The 14,650-nt window shown below is 37.6% G+C and overlaps 1 protein-coding gene across 1 annotated transcript in view; it reads right to left on the reverse strand.

The window, feature by feature from the left end:
* The window catches only part of LOC144647363 (uncharacterized), a 92,038-nt gene that overhangs the window by 18,525 nt on the left and 58,863 nt on the right, over positions 1 to 14,650 (reverse strand). Inside the window, exons 16-18 of the mRNA XM_078507166.1 lie at positions 9,334 to 9,388; positions 5,070 to 5,171; positions 4,565 to 4,626 (exon numbers count right to left, since the gene is read on the reverse strand). Coding sequence (XP_078363292.1) covers positions 4,565 to 4,626; positions 5,070 to 5,171; positions 9,334 to 9,388 — 219 coding nt within the window. The remainder of the gene's footprint in view (positions 1 to 4,564; positions 4,627 to 5,069; positions 5,172 to 9,333; positions 9,389 to 14,650) is intronic.

Here is a 14,650-nt window from a genome sequence, read left to right on the forward strand (position 1 = left end):
TTGAGCTCCAGATATTTCTCATGGCAGCAAAGGTGATGTCTTTTGATGTCCGCGTCTGTGCCTCCTAACTTGTCGATGGTACTACCGAGGTAACTAAAAGATTCCACGTCCTCAAGTGGCTCCCCCCTAAGGGTGACTGGATGTTCAGTTGTTGTGTTCAGTCGGATTACAATACAGTTACTGACAATAGATGAGCTATCTTACAAAGACAATTCTACTATTGCTTACACTACGTACACTACATTACAAAAACGATACTATTGTTGCTTACATAAACGCTACTTATATTTAAAATTAATTTTTGATTAATTGCTAAGCTACTTATATTTGACATTTAGTGTTGATTAATTATACAACGTTATATGTTACGCACTATATTTGCAACAATGAAGATTAAAAAAGGACTTATTTAAAAATACAATAACTGTTCAAGAAAACTTAAGAATTTTCCATTTCTGTTGATGAAATTTAAGCCTGTCTCTTTATTTAGCGCTAAAATATCCAATGTGTTTAATATATCTAAGCTTAGCTATTAACTGAGGTAAGAGTGGTTTTGTTTGAAACCTAAGCCGATTAGTATGGATTACTTGCTTATCAACAATGAGCATGACTTTGTGGTTGAGAAGAGTCCAATGAGGACTTTCTTTTGTAATACCTAGCAGAATTTCGCTATCATTTAGCCTAGAAATGGTAATATTAGATTTATTTCACCAGTTAATAGTATGTGTCCAGAAATCTTTGGTAAATTTGCAGTGTAAAAACAAATGCTCAAGAGATTCTTCGTACTCTCCACAAAACGTACATAACAAGGTATCTGTTAGCCTCATTTTATTCAACAATTTGTTAGTATAATTATATTATACGATTAAGTATTTTAAATTGAAACATTCTTGTTTTTACATGTACCGATGTCAAAGGTCACTTAATGTGGTGTTAAATAAATGTGATTCCAGTCAAGATTTTGATCATCAAATAAAGAGTTATATTTTCAGTTTTGCAGTAGGTTGGACGTGTATTTATCATATATATAGCGAGAATTTTAAGCAGTAAACCTTGCAAATAGAATTCTATATTTGCTATATTTCACATGTGAAAAAGTATACACCAATCAACGTCTAGAGTGGTACGACTTAACCAATCACAGTGCGAGAATTCAAATGGTTTCCAACAAGGTTGAGAAAGCGAGCTGCAAGTTTGCTCCCTACGGCAGTTCATGTTTTGAAAACATTGCTACACGTTTTCTTCCTTTACAAAAGTTTGCCTTTTAAGAACTTAATGGCAATGCAAGCCAACAGAAACACGCTAAGCAAAACCTAAAGAATACAGCAGTGATAGAAAATTTTAGTGTCGACATTTAATAAACGTCTATCCTTTCTTTTCTTCTCAATGAGTCTTATTATTGCTTGTTTTTGTGAGTTAGACAACTTGCTGTGTAAATAAGAAAAATTAAGGGAATCGATCATAAGTTGGCCAAGAAGATTCCAGAACTTTTTGTAAAATTCTGGTGTTAAGCCGTCATAGTTGCTGTCCAGGTCTGATGTTTTCTCCTCGATTTGTCGTCAGTTGTGCGAAAGGAGAGCCAAGTCATCAGCATAGCCGAGCTCGTCCAGCTGTGTCAACAGTGTCCACTGGATTCCATTTCTCTTGTTTGCTGTACTATTCTTTCTTGTAATCCAATCAATTACCAGCAGGAACAGGAATGGTGATAGAAGACATCCCTGCCTGACTCCAGTAAGAACCTCAAAGCCAGCGGAGATCTTGCCCCCATGTGTTACCTTGCATGTCATGCCCTCATAGGTGTTGCAAATCAGGGTGACAAATTTCTCAGGAATCACATAGTGCCTCATAAGCTCCCAAAGGGACTCTCTGTCCAAGCTGTCGAAAGTTTTCTCGTGATCCACAAAGTTGACATACAGGGAAGAGTTCCATTGGATGGACTGCTCTACGATAATTCCTAGCATTGTGATCTGGTCCGTACAAAATCTTTCTCTATGGAAGCCAGCTTGGTTGTCTCTTAGCTTATCATCAACAGCAGTCCTGAGTCTCTCCAAAATGATTCTACAAAGAACCTTTTCTGGCACTGATAGGAGCATTATTTTTTCGATAGTTCCTGCAATCACGCTGGTCTCCTTTCTTAGGAAATTAGTGATCAGGTATTCCATCTTCCAATCAGTTGGCACAACCTCCTCCTGCCAGATCTTACCAAGCAAGTTATAGAGCATGTCTGTTAAGGTGTCTATGTCTGCCTTCAAGTGTTCAGCTGGTCCTCCGAGTTCGTAAGTAAATCCCCCTCCTTGTTCTTGACTGGACCTGCTGATTATTGGTACTTTTCAATGAGCTTTTTTGATGTATCGTACAGCTGCTTCATGTCTCCTTTGGACGCTGCTCTCTCAGCTTCCTGGGCTAGGCCTTCCATAAATCTACTCTTGTCTTCTCTAATACTTTTCTTCACAGCCTTATGTGCCTCTCAGTACTTTTCCTGTGCTTCCATTTTACCTGCACGGGTGCGGCTGTTGTTTAGAACACCCTTTCTTTTCCGTCTTTTCTGCACTTTCTGTAATGTCTCGTGTGAAATCCACTCCTGCTGCAGGCTGCCACTTTCTCCTTCCTAGTACATCATCACAAGTCATGGGTTGATCCAAGTCTCCTTAGTTAGTTACCACTGGTTCTGTAGGTCGGTGTTTTCATCTTCTAGGAGGTTCTGAAGTACTTGGTACCTGTTATTAAGGGATAGGCGGAACATATCCAAAACATCTCTGTCCATCAAGAAGCCCACATTGTAACACGGTCTTGTGCTCCGAGTTACCCAGACCCTCCAGTTTCATCTTTCTCTTAGCCAGTACAGGATGGTGATCTGAGGCTGCGTCAGCTCTCCAGTAGACCCAGACATCCAACAGTGGCCGTCTAAACATCTGCCCAATACATATGTGGTCTATCTGGTTCTCTGACCTACCGTCTGGAGATATCCAGTAGCCTTATGATTCCTTCTATGTGGGAAGACACTCCCTCCTATAACCAGTCTCTTCGAAGCACAAACGTCTGCGAACATTTCTCCATTCTCGTTCAAGTCTGTGGCGTCCCATTACTTCCTCGTAACCACAGTTATCAGCCCCTATCTTTGCATTTTTAGGTCTTCCATAAGTATGGTCATGTCCTTCTCTTTTAATTTATCCAAAATACTCTGCAGCCTATTGTAGAACTGATCTTTGACTTCCTCATCATGGTCATTCGTGGGAGCATAACACTGAACAATGTTCAGCGCTATTTTCCTCATTCTAGTTCTAAAGGAGGCAATGATGATCCTTGGGCCTGCAGCCAGGCTTCGAGGCATTCTTTGTAAAAATTTGGTATCTTACAGGGTAGACAAGGTAATTTAAAATAGCTTTTGAGGAGAATTCTGAACCTACATTCTTAAGATTATGAGATAAGAAGACTTTCCATGGGCTAACGCTGTCGTCAAAGTACCTTTTAACACATCTTATTCTCTGTGCTGCAATCAAGGATTCAGTGTGAGGCATCTTAAGACCACCATCTTCATATTCACTGATTAAAGCCAGTCACTTAATTTTATCTTTTCCTTTCCACACAAAATTAAAAATCACTGAATTTATGCTTTTAATTATGTCCTTTTCAAAAGAAATAAGAGAGGCTCGGTACATGACATTTGGCAACGCGAGCGTTTTACAGTCAAAACACTCAGCACGTGCTGTATAGAATACGTCCAGAATAGTTTTGATTAACGGCGAACAGATTGCATTATTCGTTTCAGAAATTCAAATTCAATTTGAATATTGTAAATCATCCAACCGTAAACACGTGAACATGTGAACCCGTCAAAAATTAACCAATTTGATTGGTTAATTTTTGACGGGTTCACATGTTCACGGTTGGATAATATACAAATTGAAGTTGAAGTTTTGAAACGAATAATGCAATCCGTTCGCCGTTAATCAAAACTATTCCGGATTTATAAGTGACAAGTGCTGGATCTGCACTACAGTTAAAGATGAAATTTTTCAGTAAATGACACAAGCGCACTTGATTCAATGACCTAGGCACCAAGATTCTCCTAACGCTCGTGGTAGTGAGTCTGAAATACTAATCGGAAGGTCATAAGTTCGACTTACACTGAATGTTGGGATCACTTAGATTTTTTTCCAAGTATGCCTGTGCCATTAACTAAAAAAAATCATCCTTTACTTTAAATTTGTTAACACCACTTGAGACTGGAAAAGCAGTTTGAACGGTCGTGTCTTAACAAATTAGTAAAAGCTGCAACGATGAACTATCGAACAAAGTTGAAATGAAGCCATCTGTGAGTTGTTTTAAAACATCTTTGCAGGGTCAACAAGACATTTTTTCAAAATAACTGCAAAAAGAACAAATATTATTTCTTCATTCTGCCACACCCAAGATCTTACTGCAAATTTTTCAGCAGAGTCAGCTTGTGAATACAGCTCCTGGTCAGGGGCATTGAGAGGTGTCAAAGAGACTGCCCGAATACAGCAGAGTCCAAGGTACTCTTCAAGAAAACATAAAAGACATGCAGTAACATTAAATTTACCTGCTTTCTGAAGCACCTGTCCTTGTTTTGTTTGTAGGTGGACACTCGCGGCTAGATCCATACTGTGTAGTAAAACAAATAAAGTGCATTTAATCAACTAATGAAGCAGTCTTCCTCACAGCACTCCCTAACATATTCAGCTAAATTTCAGTTGCATTCTTCCACGATTTCCTTAATTTTCCTGACTAACTGATTCATCGCTAACAGCATGACAGCAGATGTACAGTGCAGTTGCAAACAAAAATACTACACTCACTCCCTGGCTACTAGAGGTTTAATTTTATCATGTACTTTCATGCACTGGGTCAAAATAATATGGTTTGACCTGAACAGCAAGCATGGAAGCATGCTAGGGAAGTTGCTGCTACAATAATGTTATCAAATAAATGCCAAATAATTGGTGAATACGTTTTGGTAATTTTATTGACGTCACTGGTTACCATAGCAACAGTATAACCTGTTAAAAACACCCTTAGTTTGATGGTTCTGAAGTAAAAGCACATACTTGATCTCTGCGTCTTTTCTTGAGGTTGTGTCTCCGGGATAGCTGTTTGTAATGTTCCTTCTTTTTTGTTTGATAGTAAAACAGGATACAGTCTGACACACACTGCAAACAGCACAACAAGGCAAGCTCTGCTTTAATATTTACTTACATTATTGTTTTGTCAACCAAGACTATTCGCCTATCTTTCACGTGCACCTTCATGAGTACAAGAACTACATTGTGTTTAAGGTCATTCCTCAGCATTACATTGTGCATCCCGTACTGCACACAATTTCATGCATGATTAGCGCATGCACATTCAGAAAATGGCAGCTTTTTAAGTCGTGAATGCAATGAACGACTTATTGCGGTCTGCTGGAGATGGGAGTTGAAATTCAATTAAATTGGTGTAAACTCCCTTGGTAACCTGGCAATTTTATATTAAGTTTAAATTAAACTCAGAGACTCAAAGGACAGTGCAGAATGCATTATGGTCAATCAATCGACAGCATGATAATAATTTTCCAGGGTAATTTCGCTTGAGAATAAGTCAAATGAGTTCACCTTTCAGTTCAGTATTGAACCAGCAAAATAATGTGATATTTGTGCTTTTCGTGCAAAGGTTTGTAACATGATACCTTTGTTTTTCTCTTAGACTGCTATGATGCGTTTAAGTCTAATCAAATTAACGCCACGGATTCTACAAGAATCATGCCGCATTGTCTCCTTCAGCATTTAGAAAACGACCTAAAAAATTACAAATTTTACAGAACAGTGCACGAGCAGAGCACAAACTATGAATGACAAAGCATAAAATGTTGAAATTGCGACTTCCCCCCCCCCCCGAAATTCTCGCTAAAAATTGCGGCTTTTCCCCCGAAATTGTCGCTAAGGCATTTCGTGCGCCAGATCATGCTCTCGCCATGGTCTGGTGAACACGTCACACACACACACTCAAGCATGAAGCCGAGAAGCACGTGTGAAGATTTCTTTCAAGAAATGTCGGAACCGTCATGAAAGCATGTTCAAACAACTCAAGAGGCACAGGTTTTACAAAATAAAACGGAGATTAGTTCAACCCATGGAGAACAAATCAAAGGAAAGGAAGTGACGGATGTAATATGATACTGTTGTTTTTCTCGCAGATCGCTGTGATGCTTTTTAAGTTTAATTAAATTAACGCCACGGATTATATAGGAATTCTACCGCATTGAAAAGCACACCAGTTAGGCTTTAATACAAAATTTCTAAACACGTCCCTGTTATTTTAATTTTCGATAGCTTGAATTTCAGTTTGATATTGAAACAGCAAACGAGATACTTTTGTTTTTGTCAAAAACATGTAACATTATACTTTTGTTTTTGTCAAAAACGGATGTAACATGATGATATGGTAAAGTGATTTAATTTCTGCAAACAAGGCGACATTGATTATAACACAGATATTATCAATTGATTATGAGATGCTAGATCACCTTTTCTAAGAAAACAGCGCTGCAATATCAAGAATTATTTCACATGAACCACTATGACGACTTAGTGTTTAATTCAATTAATTTGTGGTTTTAACTTGGCGCCACGGAGTCTACACGAATCCTTCTGCAGAAGAAACACGCAATGTTCGTGATGTAGACTGATCTGCGCATGCGTTTAGCACAAAATATTTTGTTCCAGAAAAAATTGTACCACAAGGAGAGCATAGTGCTTTCTGAAACAAATATATACCTTGGGTTCTTCAATTGTAAGTGTGGTAAATATACTCCCCGTTTTACCAAGGGCACACGGTCAGGTTCTCTCCATCCCCTCCCCCCTTTACAGAAATAATTAATTAATTGATATTAATTAATTAATTGGTGATTAAAAGTTTACACCGCGTTAGCGGTTTAGGGGTTTAGCAGACGCCAACCCACCAAACCATCACAATAGTGCATTCTGCACTAAAAATGGCGGATGAACGTGGACAGAGGGCTGGTTTCCTGAGTTGTAATGCGAACTTGTGGATGTACATCAGGAGAATACAAGTATTTTTTCCTTTCTGGAAGGAATTTTTCTAGCGAGGCCAGTGCTCGAATCCACATTTACACACAATGCAACGGAAAAGATGGCCAAGGAAACAAGAAACTTGCACACCGATCAATAGCTTATTTTAAAAGTCCACGAATATGAAATTATCTTTCATTGAAATGCAATCAAATAGTTGGTAAGTAATAAATCAGTAAATAAATAAGGCTGTATTTTCCGCTACAAATAAGTCTCACTCAGCAAGATTAAACCGATGTGTTTCGAAACAATTAGAGATATCTATAGTTGGCTTGCTTTGTCTTTCAGTCGATCATTAATTTGCATGTTAGCCTGCGAACAGGCTTTCCGGAGATTTCCCAAGTGCGCTTGGACGGCGCGAAGCCGAGCGCTCTCCAGAAAGCCTGTTCGCAGGCTATTTGCATGTTTGTCAAGTTTTTGTTCTAGTAATATTTTATATTTGTTGTCTCACCCTTGTTAACAAAGTTCCCAAGTACATCTATCTCGTGACTTAAACTTAAATCAAAATTTCCTCTGGCATTCGTAGCTCATCAGGTAGCAAGCCTTATGTGAATGATAAATTTTCTCGAGTTAGGACAATGTGCGAGCCAGGGAGCCATGCGAGCCAGAAATCCCAAATCCCAATAAAAGGCTAACTGCAAGCTACCTAAACTAACTGTAGGCTAACCAGAGTGCTATTTAGGATAACTGAAGTGCTATTTAGGCTAACCTGAATGGCTCACGCCTCGTGAGTCATGCAAGCCAGAAATCCCTAATCCCAATAAAAGGCTAACCGCAAGCTACCTAAGCTAACTGTAGGCTAACCAGAGTGCTATTTAGGCTAACCAAAGTGCTATTTAGGCTAACCAATGTGCTATTTAGGCTAACCGAAATGGCTCGCATGCCTCGCTGGCTCGCACATTGGCATGCTTTTGAAGGCAAAACTACATTAATTTGTAAATGCAGTATTATACATCAGTCCCTTACAATTATTTTTTCTTCATACACATGGTCTGTCATAAAAAGGGACATATTAGTTCAACTGTATCATTGCACTCAGGTAATTTTTGGCTTTGTCAACATCCACCGAGTGCTACGGGGTAGACATTCAAAGAAATTTAACATTAATTCAAAGGGTGAGAGTACTTACCTTAAGGTTACTATTGTTAGCGGCTATTAATTTTAGCGATTTTTTCTGAGCAAGATTTAGTGACTATTTAATATAGCGATTTTCCAAAAACTTCAAAAAAAAGTAATTTTGTGTAAACCAGCTTTTACTGGCCAGTGATGAACATATGGCTAAGATGAAAATAAATGTTCAATAAAAGAAAAAAACTATCTTGATATTGAACGAACATAAATTGCATTGCCTGAAAAAAACAAAGTTACCAGTATCCATTTGTTAATGAATTTTTCAACTTGACCATATTTAAGTGTGTGTTCCATTAGGGTGGGAGGGGAGTACCGGGGAGGTACTTGAAATTTGACCAAGACAAATTTTAGCAAGAACTAAATTTAGCGATTTTCGCCCAACTCACTAAAATTGCTAAAATGTAATAGCCACTAAATTAATATAACAACAGTAACCTTAAGGTCGATTTCTGTACATGTCCTATGCCTCCTCCCCCTCCCCCCCCAAATAAATGCTTGCAGTCATCTCAGCCGAAAAGGAACCTGGTTGCATGCTATGCTGATAAATAACAAATTGCTTACACTTAGATGGTTTGTTGTACGTGTTGTCCTACAGATTTATTTAACAAGGCACATAGAATTTTTAATTAATTTACAGATTCACCAAAACAATATCCTACAATACAACACATCACTAAACTCTGCATGAGGCTAGGCTGTCAAGAGGTGTGGGCAGGAATGAACATCCTGCAGTAACGTGTATGAAACACATGATCAGCAGTCAGACTTTCAGAAAAAGAATTGAACAACCAGTAGGCAAAGTTTGAGCGAAAATCTATTGTTACTTCTATTTCAATGGAATGACCTTAAATTAAAAACTAATTTGAAACTGATCTAAAACTGTATAATTGATCTTGTAAAAACTAAATGTTCTGCAAACTTCTGTTGCCATTGCCAGAGCTGGAAGGTTGTTGAAAATTTAGTTTTTAGTTTTATAAGACCAATTTTGCAGTTTTAGATCAGTTGCAAGCAAGTTGTTTTCATACCGAAATTATTTCTGTTTTTTGACCATTAGTAGACAGAATTGATCTTGTTTGACAATTAACTTGTTATTCTTTACTTCTAATTGACTTACCTTTCCGGGCAAAAAGGAGGCGATCAAGTCAAAATCCTTTGGGTTGTGAATAAACCTTTAAAAAATATTTCAAGATTAGACTTCTTCATTTGTTTATTACTTACCGGAATTTATTTATTTTATTTTTAAGTTTTTGTCTTTAAAGTGAAAAAACGTCTGATTTGCCTAGTGTGCCAAAGGATAATGAAAATATATTTAGATTTTGTGAGAAACAAGTTTTGCCAAGCTTGTCATTCTTATAATTATACGGAAAGTGTAGTGTGTTGTTCAGAACACACCTCTGGAAATTCCAGTTTATCTTCATATTTTTTTTTTTTAAACATTACTAATTGTGCACCCCCCCCCCCCAACTTGAATTTCCAATGATCCTCTGTGTGGTGGGTATGGATATTTTTTGAACCACACAATAATATTATTGTTGGCAAAGATAATGGTTGCTGAGTAATTTTACAAGTTTTGAACTCATTTTGATTAGATGTTCTCAGGATAAATCAAAACTTTCAAAAGTTTTGCCTGGGTAAACACCTCAAGCGTAGTATCAGCAAATTTCCTCACAAAGTCAAACAACAGACAATCAAATAATTGACAATTATTCACCGAAGTGGAGGTGAATAGTGGTGGATATTTATCGAGCCGTGAAGTTTAGTATATTCCATACAAGTTGAATAAATATTGGACTAAAACATCACTTTCGATAAACAATGTGACACACGAAGGCAGTTTGTTTCTCTTTAGCTGCTTGGAGGTGAATAGTACTTTGCTAATCACCTCCGAGTTAACCAATCCGCGCACGAAAAGCACTATTCACTTGTGTGGTATATACTAAAATGTAATATTGAGGCCATTGTCCCATTACAGCATAAAACAATGAAAGGAAAAAAGCATAGCAATTTTTATGTGAAAAAAAAAATCACATTTCAATTTACTGTGGTCAGTATTTTGATTACTTTGGCAGCTGGGTACATTAAAGTATGGACTGAATTTTTTCCCCAGTAAATTTATAACCAAAAGTGTGTTAGGCAAGCTGACCGCAATTCAACAAGGAAAAAATCAAGTATATGTATCTCACAGTTTAAACCAAAAAAAAACGAAGTTTATGAGCCGTCATTCTAACTTGTTTTGGAGTCATCCAAGTTCAGCGTGCAGGGAAAGGATGTACCATGGAATGGGGTTCATAAAAGAATCTAGTTATCTGGGTTATCAGTCAAAAGTGCTATCTTTGTCGTTCTCATAGCGAATTATCATTAGCATAAAGGAGCTGCAAAATGTCAATTCTGAATAATGAGAGAACATGGCACAATTACAGTCATAACACCTCAAGCCTTTCTGTCAAGGGTGGATTAATGATTCCATTGTAGATAGATAGATAGACAGATAGATAAAACGTTGTTCCTTTAGGGATAATAAATAGGCTTCGTTTCTGTACCATTCTATATCGTCACTTAGGTAGGCAGGAAGGCTATGGTGAAAAGACGGCAGGCAATAGTGAATACTCCAGACCTGGTCTTACCCATGTACAATAGAAATTCAGAATGACCTTTTTTGGGACACAAGCTCTTTTTAGTAATTTGATGAAATATAGTCTTTTGTTTGCCTTCTTTATGATTTCAGTAACATGGTTATTCAATTGTAACGTACCAGTGAGGGTGACACCTAATATCCTTAACACTGTTGACCAAATCTAGATCTAAACTATTAAATTTTAGGAGCAAAAGACTGTTTAATTTTCCTAAAGCCTATTGTTATTTCTTTGCACTTGTACACATTAAGTTGGAGCTTGTTGCAGCGCGACCAGCGAGCTGCCAAGTCCACAGCCTTCTGAATGCTACTTTCACCGTCCTTTGCGATCACTTCAGCAAGGGTAGTGTGAGGCCCTGCCAGGGGGGATCCTGTGTCGCTTGTCTAAATTTAAAAATGTCCTGTGTCGCTTTTTTATCGTACGTCCCGTTGCTGTCAGTAGTTGAATTGAAAGAAAATTGCTTGTCCTGTTCGAATTTATGTTTTTCCAAAAGGGTTGTCGTTTGTTGCGATTTAAGTTTATGTGCTGTCGCTACTTTCTGGGCCGTGTCACTTGTCGGAATTTACCCTGACAGGGTATCTAGTGTAATTGACACATTTCCAAGTCTGTACATCAGAGGGGCTGAGATAATTTATCATGAGGACAAAACCAGGGGGCCAAGCTTGGAGCCCTGAGGCATGCCAGATGGTATGGGTCCCCATTCTGAGAAACAGTTGGTAGAGAGCTTCACACGTTACAAAAAGTCTGTCCATCAAAAAATCACACACCCAACAATGCAATCAACACTTGAGTTTTGAATCGAGTCGCTGTTTGAACAATGAAATATTCAATTCAAGAATGGAATACTGAAGCAAAGAATGAAATCAAAAACTGAAGCCGAAGGTGTTTGTTTCACTGAATTACCAGCCCTTGTGTTATCGCCATAAAATAAAGACAATTTTATTTATTGTATACTGGACTATATCACTCATGAGATGATGTGCTAACAAATCGTGAGGCTTTTTCGATGTTTCGGTTGGTTCCTGAGAAAATTCACTTTGAAGTTGGACAATAGAGAATTTATCTGTTGTAAATACATACCGGGACGCCACAAAAAGAGTACATGTATTTTGAATTTTGTTAAAGCCTCACACACTTTGGAGCGTTAATATCTCATGAAAATTCTGGCCAAGTTTCATTAAAATCTGATAAATCTACATACCCTACTAATTCATTTAAACATAGGTAACTTGTGCAAAAACAATCCTCAGGTGTTCAGCCTCCAAAGAAATTTACAGTTTTTGCACTTCATTTAAGCGCGTATCTAATGGTCATGACCAATGAAATGCCAGAATCTCATGGTGAGTGTCATGACAAACAAGTCTTGAAATTACCAGGAAATGTCATTTTGCGATTTCGCAAGTTTACAGAGGATAACTTATTTATATTGGGAAAATTGACGCTTGCAGCGCAAACATCTTTAGTTAATTGAATCAGCAGAAAAAGTCCAAATGAGGAAAATAGTAAGGAATGACCAGTGAGAGCAAAAACAAAATTGACTCAAAGCAGGTGTTGACTGCGGCTATAAATGGACACGAGTATAAACCTTTTCTGCACATGCCTTCCCTCTACTTGCGAAGATTTTTTCTCAATTTGTACCGATTTCTTTAGAGGTCGATGACTGTGGCTGACAGCAAGGACTTTTTTTGCCCTTCGTTGAATGGTCTTAAAGGGCCATCTATCACTTTCTTTGGCCCAGGCTTCCTCTTAGCATTTTTTTCAAGGCAGCATCTCTTTTTATGCCTTTTTTAGAGAGAAACACTGACCTTTCTTTGACATATTTGAATCTATATATGAAGGGATCTTGATTCAACATGCGATATTTGCACAGTATTCAAGGTTCCGGATGAAGTTTTGCACACCAAATTGTCAACACTGCTGGAAGCCTATCTGGGATTTATCGGATTATGGCACCTTTTGCTATTCATTACCAGTTTCCTGAGTCAAAACACTCTTTCTAGCATATCTCGTGTTCTGTTTAAGATTTGGTAATAATTTTTTGTCAAAAAAACAAAAATGCTTTCTTTAATTAAAGAGTAAAATCAAAGCCTCTTCGAGACATGACTGAATTTTTTTCACCAAGTTTTACGTTTGGTTTTCATACCTTGAATATATACGAGCGGCAGATGTTCAAACATTTCTTTGATGCAATTAAAAAGCAAAAAACAAGCAAACGTGCGTGACAATTGCAGACAATCGGCGGTTAACCCCACAATGTCTATTACATCTTTTCAATGCACTGAGATTGTCGGATTAGCTCAGTCGTGTACGTTTTAGGATGGAGTGTGAGAAGTCGTGAGATCAAAACCCAGAAGTGTCTGTTCCTTTTCCCCTTTTTTTCTGTTTTTACCCCGCAGCACTAAAATGGTTTGTTTATTCTATCGCTCCTGTATACATGGGAGAATAAAAGCATTTACATGTAAGCCGTAAAGTAATAACGCTGTAAATAAATTTATCAGAACATATAGACTGATTCAGGTAAGTATACGAAAGAGATCGATCGGTGCATCGCATTTGCGGCTCTTAATGTGGAAGATAAACTTGTTTATCGTATTTGAAAATTCCGGTGTTATCTTTGCAATAGGAAATTATGTTATGCGAGGAATCTTCCATGTAATATAGTATGAATGCGCGAGTGTCAGTTTCATGCATGCGTTACAAGCAGCTGTAATGCATGCAAATATCGCATGTTGCATTGCTTTTGCGGCTCTTAATGTCCACTTTTTTGGCGGTCAAGTACCGGCATTTTGTTTCTTTTCTTTTGTCTTCCTTGCTAAACCTTAAAAAATAGCCTTACGGCCGCCTTGCTACACTCTTACTTCTCTTATCAAAATGTTTACAGCTGATGGACCAACCAACCAACCAACCACCCATGTGAGTGAAGTCGGACTACCCACTATACTCCTTTATTGAAAATTCAGTCGTGAAAACGAAATATTATTTTGAAAACTTTGACCAGATTTTGTTAACAGTAACCTTAAATACTTTTTTTCTGTGACCTGGGTAAATTGAAATCTCAAAATTTTACAAAGAATGTATGGGTTTAATAGCACTTTTGCTCCCAGACATTTTGCAGTTTATGAAAGCTAATAGAGACCTTTAGCATCAGGTTTTTTATGGGAAACCATTAAAAATTGACTAGGTGCTTGACAGGCACGAGAATTTTTTAACTCATTGCTTTAAAACATTTGTGAGTAGTAGATGTTCAGCAAAGATATACCTTGTTTAGGCCTTCCCCTACCTTCTGTTTGCCTTCCCTTTCCTTTGTTATCATAATGTATGCCTCTATTGTTATGTACAAGTGCCTTCTGCATGCTAATAACTGTCTTCCTACTACTAATGAAGGGATTCCCGTTGCATACTAATAAGTGTCTAGTCACTTTGTTTCATATGTTTAAGGTGGCTTAATACAGTTTTGAGAGGGCAAATCAGTGCAATCTTCAACTCTCTTGTACAATCTCCAGAAAAGTTTTTTTCCTTCTCTTATCACTATTTGTTACATCCTAAAACCATCTAATGCGATATTTGGAAAATTAAAATGTTAATAAACAGCTTAAATGGACGGCCGAGTGCTTGAGAGGGGACTGGCACTAGTAGTTTAAACGGCGTTTTTCTCAAAATCTACCCGTACGACCCTACCTCAAAATTTCAGAAATAAGAAATTGGCTATAAATTATCATTCACGCAAGATAATATAAAAATCTGTAAGACAGATTTTTCGCAAAATAGGAAACTGTGATATTTTGCCGATTTTTAAAA

This window comes from Oculina patagonica, chromosome 3 (genome assembly GCF_052425735.1).
Source record: "Oculina patagonica isolate OP01 chromosome 3, crgOcupat, whole genome shotgun sequence".
NCBI classification, from domain to species: domain Eukaryota; kingdom Metazoa; phylum Cnidaria; class Anthozoa; order Scleractinia; family Oculinidae; genus Oculina; species Oculina patagonica.